This window comes from Podarcis pityusensis (genome assembly GCF_964106645.2).
Source record: "Podarcis pityusensis genome assembly, chromosome: 6".
Taxonomy (NCBI): domain Eukaryota; kingdom Metazoa; phylum Chordata; class Lepidosauria; order Squamata; family Lacertidae; genus Podarcis; species Podarcis pityusensis.
In genome coordinates, this window is record NC_138030.1 from 92,383,523 (window position 1) to 92,392,598 (window position 9,076).

A 9,076-nucleotide genomic window follows, 5' to 3' on the forward strand; every position below is an offset into this window, starting at 1 on the left:
GCAGTGAGTGAGCATATTTGCCTATTAACCTACATTATCTGGAAGAGTGAATAAATGATACCCAAGACAGCTACATGTAACAGAAGTAAAGGCCTGCTTAGCAACTTGTAATAAGTTGTTCAAACCAGGAAACATTGCTTTCCAAGCTAAGACTCTTAACTTTGTCTCCTTCAAGCCTGCTACAATATATGTGCCAAAGTGAATAATAATATTGCATGAATGAGGGAAATGGCTTCAAATACCATAGGTGTTTTGTTTTTTAATGACCATTGATGGATCTTTTGGTAACTTAAACTTTACTCAGTCAGTCTCTAAAATAGAATCATAGAGTTAGAAGGAATCTTTGAGGACAACTATTCTAACCCGCTGCTCAGTGCAGGATTTGTAGTGCAGGATGCAACAATAGCACCCCTGTCATATGGCTGTCCTGCCTGTTTAAACACCTCCAGCTAAGGAGAGCTCACCCTCCTCCAAAGCCAATCTGTTCTGCTGTTGAACAGCTCTTACCATTAAGAGGTTTTTCCTGAATCTTTAGCCAAATTCCACTTCCCTTCAGTTTCCACCCTTTGTTCTAGACTTTCCCACTAAGACAACAGAGTGAAAGCCTGCCTCATCTTCTGCATGACAGCCCTTCAGATATATGAAGACTGCTGTCATGTCTCCCCTGAAACTTCTCCAGGCGAAACATATCCAACTCTTCCAATGATTTGTCATAGGACTTGGTTCCTAGACCCTTTGCCATTCTGGTCACCCTCTGGTCTTTCCAGATAAGTCAGCCTTGTGAATAAGTCTGCAAAATTACTAGCCTACAAAATGTTTTACTAGCCTGCTGTGAACTGACAAAGGAGTAGCAGACAGCTTTATCCCTCTTCAGCAGTTCACTGCGTTTCTCTGTTGCGTCCAGAGGAGGAGGCTTCCTTTGTGAGTGCTTAAATACAAGGTGGAGTAAAGGTACTGTTAGAAAAGATAGGTCAAAATAAGATACAGCATTCTATTGACTTGAATATTCATCTAATGCTTCTCATTAGTTTGCTCTTAATTTTGTAATAGAATCTAGACAGCTGAAGACTTATGAGGGTATGTGCAAATATATGTGTAATAACGTTCCACGCCAGGAAACAAAACCATATTTTCCCCTCAAAATAAGGTAGTAACAGGGAGCGGGATGTTGTTAGATTGACCAGACCTGTTTTCACTGAATTCCATTATGCACAGTTTTATTATTCAGAAACATTTTATAGTGAAAAAAGTGTATTCCAAGAATTCCAAGAGTCTTCTGTTGTTTGAGACAGATTTCTTTTATTTCCTTTTATTATCCTTTCAGTATAATAAAGTCTGATGTGGCTAATACACCCAAGGGGTGTCTGTTATTTATCAGCAAGGAACAATGTTGGGTTCTTACCGTTTGAGTTCACTGCCTGTATCCTTGCATCCTGTTTTCTTTGTTACCACCTCCAATAGCACTAATCAAACATTACTTGAAGCCTGACAATATCTTGTTTGTTCAATTAATCATTGTGACTTGCTCAGGCCTGCGCTCTCCTGAAAAATCCTTATTTATTTATTCATTCCTTGGACTGCATAATAAAGTCATTCGTTGTAACCAAGACTTGATTGTAGACACAAACCTCTTGTCTATGGGCATCCTTCCCCCCTCCTTTGCTGCAGCTGTACAACAAACCGAGTAGTTAGCAAAATCCCTTTACAGTAAGGATGGTGAAATAGAATCTGAGTTTATCTATCTTTTGATGAGGATGTTTGGCCTGACAGCTGTCCTTGCCTCAGCAGCTCTTGTGATTACAGAAAGTGTCAAGCTGCATCCTTAGATGGGTTATAAATCCTGGTTTGTTCTGATTAAACACGGGTCAGAGCCATTCGGAGGTTAAATGAAGGACAGCTCCCCAGTATGTTACCCTCAAATGGTCTGCCTAAAGGGACCCACCCCCTTCCGTCCAATATCTTCTGGTTATTGGTTACCCTGTCACTGAATGGTCAGCACTAGCACTGTGTCTTTGAAAAGGCTAGGATGTGTGTGGTCTCCCTCATGAATGGCTTGCTAGCCTTAAATTCCCTCTTTAAGACCTTCTCTCTTCCCCCCCCCCCCGCCGCTTCCCCGCATGCACACACTTGTTTCCCTCAGGGAATGCTCAAACGATTGGCTCTGTGTCTCCCAGAGGAAATCAAGGTTTCTCCTTGGACTTGAAGTCACCTGACTGTAGCGTGGGCTGGCTCTCTGTATCCTCCCGGGTTCTTTCTTCCTCGTTGAAACACCATCTGCTCTGCTCTTTTTGCGCTGTTGCAGGGCAGTGGGAGGGGATGCTGGAGTGAAAATAAATAATAAAAGGAGAAATCCATCATGAAAACCCTGAGGATTAATGGACTTGGAAGGCAAACTGTGCTGAATGAAAATTCATCTTCACCTGTGCCTGTGTCAGGGCTGCCTCCCTGGTGCTTGATAAATAGACGTTCCCAGGATGTGCTGTAAATCCAACAGCTGTTCTAATCTCCAGGGGAAATTTTGCACTCTTTAGAGGTGGGCTTGAGGCCCTCTTGGGTTTCCCGGTGCAGTGGCAACACATTGTCTCACTTTGGGTCCCTCCTCAGAAATGCGAAATATCTGTCCACACGGCACCTCCGTTTGTAAAGGATCCCTGGTGCCATTGTTGTAGAAGCAAGGAGGCTATTTTCAAGTAGTGCTGGAGCTGCCCCCACTTTACTTACTATGGAGGCTTCTGTTGAAAGATGGTGACATTTGGAGGCTGGATTAATGTCTGGCTTTCTTTGTTTTGGTTTGTTTGGAAATATAATTGAGATAACTACCCTGCCACTACTTAATGCTTGCTTGTTTTGGGCTGTCAACTGGTTAAAATGGCATTGATTAAAATAAACGAAATGTTAACACAATTTTAATATAGGTTATTTTATAAAATGCTGAAATAAACTATATAAAATGCCACTCATTGTTAGAACAAAATGCAATCTTTTAATATTTTCCCTTTTATGGTAACCCTGGAACCAAAAGAGCTGAAAAAAGAGCTATTAACTTGTAGCCATACTGATTTGAAAATTTCCCTTGCTGATTAATCAATGAAGGCTGCAGTCTTCTGCCATTGTACTTGGAGTAAGGCCCCTTGAACACAGTGGGAGGGGGTTCCAAGTAAACATGTCAAGGATTGAGTTGTGCATCTTTTAAGGTTGTACCTGCCTCTTTTTATGGGCTGATCCCAACCATAATTAATTTTGTCAGCTGTAAAGGTTCCTACTACCACCGAGATCTATTTATCGCCAATATAGTAATTCTAATACGCCGTGCAATCTCTCCAATCTCTTCCCTTCTTGCCACAATCCTATGAAGTAGGTCACTTTTACTTACATTTTCATAAATCTAAAACTGCAGTGTTTGGAGAATGATTTGCACAAGGTCGCCAGTTATGCCTGTGGAAGAATGGAGGATTGAATCCAAATTGAAATCAAAGTGCGCTGTCAACTGGGCCACCTTGCTCTGCCTTTTCATGTGAAGTAGGTTCTCGTGTTTTTCAAACCTTTTTTGAAAGTGCACAGATTTCCAAGGGCCCCTCACTATGAGAAATGACATCTTGAATCGTTCTTGAACCCACCTGAGAATTCCTCCAAGCATTTAATAACACCCTTGTGTTCTCATCTCTTCCTAGAACTCCCAGCACATGGAAATTTGTCAGTATTCCGCTAAGCATAGCATGGTGTTCACAAAAGTATGGGTCAGACTTCAGATTGCACAGATCTCTCTATTGTGCCTGGACCACTGTTCTTGTTCAGGGTTCCTTCCATTACAGCCTTTCCAGGAGATTGATTTCCAAGCAACTTCACCAATTTGTTGCCCAGCGCAGGACATTCTTAGCATGTAACATTGATTCTGGCACAACTGCACTAGCTACCAAATTGTTTGCTGGCTCAATTCAATGTGTTGGTTCAAAGAGCCTTATGTGGCTCAGGACCCAAGGACCACTTCTCCCCACATGAACCAACCTAGACCCTGTGATCATCGTCTGAGGCCCTTCTTCATCTGCCACCCTTCCATGGGAGGTTTGGGGGGTAGTAACATAAGACCTTGCCTTTTTGGTGCTGACAACCCACTTGTGGGATGTTCTCCCCAGGGAAGCATTCTTTATTTTTAGGCACCAGGCAGAAAATCTTTGGCTCTACCCAAGCGTTTGGCCCTTAATTTGAAGAATAGTATTGTGGCTTCTTTTAGTGTGATGGGATCAGTAAGCCCTGATCTGTTTTAACTGTTCAGCTGCTTCTACTGGAGATGAGTAATACTGCATCTCCTGAAAAAGAGAGACCCAGAACGGTCTGTTTGCGGGCAGGGGTATAATATTGGTCCCGTCCCTGGTTTTGAGCTGTTCAGCAGCTGATAAATCTATACAAGGTAAAGCACATTTAAGCTACCCTACACCCAACATGTGGGCTTAAAAACAGCCTCTGGCAGGGAAGGGCTTAACCACCTGGTTAGCTTTTTCTTCCAGAAGTGGAACAAAGATCTCCCACCCTTTTCTGCCTTATATTGTACCACCAGGTAATGAGGAAGTTTCCTGACTTTTCAGAAGATGTCCTGTAGATGGATTGCTTCCCTGTTGCCAGGGCAGTAGGACTACACAGTTCATCCTGTCACTCCCTCGCTAGCTCTGAGGAAAGGCACAGCTTCTTGTGGGTCATCTGTGTATTCCTGTCCCACGGGGGCAATTTTGTTTTGCCACCCAAGGTGGCGGGTAGGTGGATGAGTTGGGGAAGCCGTCTGCGTTGTCTTCACATGGGGAATGGGGGCACAATCCTAGGCACAAGGCTAACACAAGCCTTGGCTTGCAAGATCCTGGAGTATTTGGTTTGAGAGCTTTTTGCCAGATGTGGTTAGCAGCTCCAGCCCAGACAGATAAATGATTTTTTGCCTAGCATAAGCTCCTAAAATGCTAAAATTGTTCTTTAAATAACCTCCAAATGTACCGCTGTCCTATTTTAATTAAACCTTTGCTTCCTCTCCCCCCCTGTGTCAGCTGAGGAAGGCAACAAAACATTCAAGATACTTTCTAATTACTACACCTAATTGCAAAAAGAAGTACACCACTAATGTGCTGATTTGAAATATAATTAAAAACAGTAATTAGTGTTCAACAGAGAGGCTTCTTGAAGGTTTAGCTCCCACTGGAAATTTCAGTTACAAAGTTGCTTTCGGGTAAATCTTCCAGCCAAAGCCATCATGCTTTCAGGCTAAGCAAAGGCTTCCTCTCCAGTGTGAGTAAGAGTGGGCTATGGTGTTACATTAGTCTAGTGTGCAATTCATAATTCTATCCAGTATGAGCTACAATGCACAAACCTATTGTACAACATTTCATTTAATATTCCTGGCTCTAATTCATTACAGTCTTCCTGTCTTTTCTCCAGGATTACAGGCAAATTCTGATTTGTAATATTTTTGCATCTCATCTCTTTGGCAATTGGAAGCTTCTTTAGCATTGTACTTCCTACTTCTCTATTTTAAGGAAGGAGAGAATAGAATCATATTAATCACCTCTACAGGAAAAGTGCTGTTGAAATTTCATTCCAGTTTCTTTGTGAAGAAATCAGTGCTCATCTACTGCTCAAATTCAAATAAATATCAATGCAGAGCCAGTTTTTACATAGCAGTGGCCTGTTTGGAGTTTTACTCTCCCATCTCATGTCCTTCCAATAATCCTAGCACAGGGAAATTTGCATGGGAGATACTTACAGTGCCTTGGATCACAAGATAAGTTTACATACAGAGTGCACTTGCTATCCTTTGCCTAAAGCCTTTCAGGGAGGAGACAAGAGGCCTCAAACAATCTAGGGTGGGGTGCAGGGGCTACTATCAAGAAGAGACAGAAACCTTCCTTCAGTGGGCTCCCTTAAATTAGATCTTAGGATCCAAACCCAATACAGGGCCATTGTACATGGTTCCTAAGGCGCCCCTTAACCCTACAGAGAGACTTTGCGGGAGCACAGTGTGCTGCTTGGGGAAGGATGGAATGGGCATCTTTACTTCTGTGAACTTCCTTAAGTTGACTTAGTCACAATGACTTGGATTCTAAGATATTTTTCATGCCAGTTTGCCTTATATCAATGATTATTTCAGTTGTCCAGTTTAGTTTGCAAAGCTGCTCACCCGCATTCAATCCCCAGCCAAAGGCAGATGCTGAAAAATAGGAGGTTGCCATGAGAGTAAAATTATCTATGCTGCAATCGGTAGCTTTCAGCCAAGTGGTCTCCCTTCCTGCTTCATTCACCTCGTGTCCCCTGTAAATCAGGCAGACATGTCCAAAAAATGGGCAGAAGAAGACTATTAGATGCATCACATCAGCTGCTTCAGTCAGCCTTCTGTTCCACAAGCTATGAAGCCACTAATGGAGGGATACTCATGGGACATGGCCTTTGCCATCAGAGTTATGAATGCTAGGTGGTTCCATGAACCTTTATGAATCCAGAAAAAGTAGCAGTTTTGTCTATAGCCAGAAGTATTATGTGGCATATTTGCAAACAATTCCGAAACGATTCAGAGTAAAAAGGCATCTGCTGGGGGCGGGGGGACTGCTTTACTACCTCTTTTGGAAGGCCTTGATCTCTTAGCCACTTCTTCCTAAGGCTGCAGGTCATGAGTTGTGGGTGATGGCAGGATTGAGACATTATGCGCCACAATTGCCACTGTGCCTGCAAAAGATGTCCCCCCTTTGCCTAGAAAATTTTTCACACCCTGAAATGTCTTACCTGCAATTTGTCTTTTTATAAGGGTGAGCTTTAAAAAAATGTGTTAATGGTCTGGTAAAATAATTCCATTTTTTAGATTGCTCAAAAGTCAGGAAATGTCAGAGTCAAGGTTGGTCTCATGTTTCCTCTGAAAGGTTACGATTTAAATTTAATATCCTGCATCTCTTCCATCCTCCTCCTCTTTCGTTTCAGCAAGCTATGTTTTCCTGGCTACCTGTAAAGTAATTTTGCTGTAATATCTATAGTTAATAGCAAAGGTGCCATAGTGTTCTCCAAGATTGAGCTCTGTTAGTTGGTTTTTTTCATGTTCCAAGATTCAGACTTTTATCCCATTCCTTTCTAGTAATAAATCAAGATCCAAGTAATCATTCCTTACTAACTACTGTCAAAACTGTGACCTGACATACATTTTAAGAAACTGAAATAGTGGTTCTTAGGCATGTCGATAGAATGTGGAATATCAATCTTCAGCAGAGTTTTCTCTGCTTTGCCAACTTTGTTTTCCATTTGGCTTTAAAACTCTTTGCTTCTGCACTTCTGAAACACACCACTCATCAAATGTTCTGTTAGCCACTTAAAAGTAACCTGTGTTTTTTCTGTCCTTTCCTCTCTAGCTTCCACCTGTGAGTTTTCTGACATTGTGAAACTGCTCCTGGAGTCTGGAGCTGACCCTACTCTTCGGGACACAGAGGGCTACTTGCCTGAGGAGGTCACGGACTGTAAAGTGATCACCTCCATGCTGCAGGAGCACACGGCTGGCAAAGCTTGATCGAAAGGCCAAGGAAGTGCAGGTAGCCCCAGCCCAGGGCTCTCAAAATGGACGAAAAACTGCAATAAAATCATCCTATGTCCACATAATCAATATGCATGATGTATGGAGACTGGAATCTGCGGAGCAAAGAAGCTTATTTCTGGGAGCAGAAAACAGAGCAATGCAATATTGCACTGAACAGCACAGGCCTGCGTATCTGTGTTGCCTGCCTGGCACAACACAGCCCCAGCCATAGGTTGTGACCTGTCATTTGCTTGACAGACCCCTGTTTTTGTAGCCCCAAATTAAAAAAGAACAGATCTACTCTGCTTCTGGTGGCCGCCAAGCATGGCTGATGGGATCTTTCCTCTTTGATAGGTCACAAGCGTTGTACGCTTTGTGCAGCCCAAGGCTCAGTTTGCATGAAGCAGAGTTTCATCATGAATCTTGAGGTTAACTTAAGGGAGCAACTATATTATGAATGCAATCCTGTATGTGCCCACTCAGGAGCAAGCCTCCTCTGTGGGATTTGTTTTCCCAAGTAAATATGGACAGGATTGAATTGCAAGACTATCTGCTCTTTTCCAAAATGCAAGTTACCAGTAAGAAGGGAAAGTCTAGCTGATGGGCAAGGGGTGGGGAGAAATGAGCATCTTTACAAAGCTGATCTTCCCATGACAGATTTCACTTTTTAGTCCTGTATCACTACTGCTACTTCCTTGAATTGGGTAATGGAAGCAATGGAGTTATCTAAGATGTGAGAATTGAGGGTTTTCCTATTGGCTCCTGAAGATCAAAAAGGCAAAACATGGAGACTGAGCTACTGCTATGAGACTGAGAACCGATGGGAGTGTCCTTTGTGTGTGTCCCTCTGTCTCTGTAAAATACTGTCTTGCACGATAAAAGATGTCAAAGAATTGTTTCTGAATTGCTCTTTTTCTTCCTTTCACGTGAAATCAATTGCACAAACAGCAGCATGACTTTGTGTTGAACATTCTGGAATGTTACTTTGGGTGTTTTTAATTGTTCTGTCGTGATCACCTCATGTTCTAGAGTTACTGAAAGAGAACTGACGGAGCTATTTAAAAAACTGTGAAGACTAAAGCATCTTTGAAAGGCAGTATGAAATCAAATATTAAATGACTGTGAATCCAGAAAGAGAGGAAGAAAAGTATTACTGATTTGCAGCTTGCAGTTTATAGTACTTGCATTGCTAGAACAGTTTGAGGAGTTGATATGGTAGAAACTTCTCTGCCGAAAGAAAATCAGAAGAGAGGAAAGCTTTTCTCTGGCATGCAAAGTGAGTAAGTATGCTGGTAACTTTGTAGTATCCACCAGTGTCCACTGGCTGACTGAATATGCACAAGAAATAAATAACATTGCAAGAATTTCATCCTTTAGGACTGATAGGAGTGTTCAGCTATGCCCTTATTCTCTGTCACTGTACAAGTAAGTTACAGGTCCATTGTACTTCTTCACTGCTGCAGTGTCTACACTGAAAATATTTTAGTATTTGTGTAGATGCTACCGGAAATGGTTGATGTAGACGAGGTTGAAAAGCTTTAAAGA

General features: G+C 42.3%; 1 protein-coding gene and 1 long non-coding RNA gene across 2 annotated transcripts in view; one reads left to right on the top strand and one right to left on the bottom strand.

Moving 5' to 3' along the window:
- The window catches only part of ACBD6 (acyl-CoA binding domain containing 6), a 99,484-nt gene extending 91,060 nt beyond the window's left edge, over positions 1-8,424 (top strand). Inside the window, exon 8 of the mRNA XM_081012310.1 lies at positions 7,371-8,424. Coding sequence (XP_080868436.1) covers positions 7,371-7,525 — 155 coding nt within the window. The 3' untranslated portion in view covers positions 7,526-8,424. The remainder of the gene's footprint in view (positions 1-7,370) is intronic.
- LOC308480661 lies at positions 7-7,364 on the bottom strand. Its single transcript, XR_013988200.1, has 3 exons — positions 2,421-7,364; positions 2,210-2,319; positions 7-1,668 (listed from the first exon to the last, which is right to left on the bottom strand). It is a non-coding gene; the product is annotated as an uncharacterized lncRNA (long non-coding RNA).
- Positions 8,425-9,076: the final 652 nt, after the last annotated feature.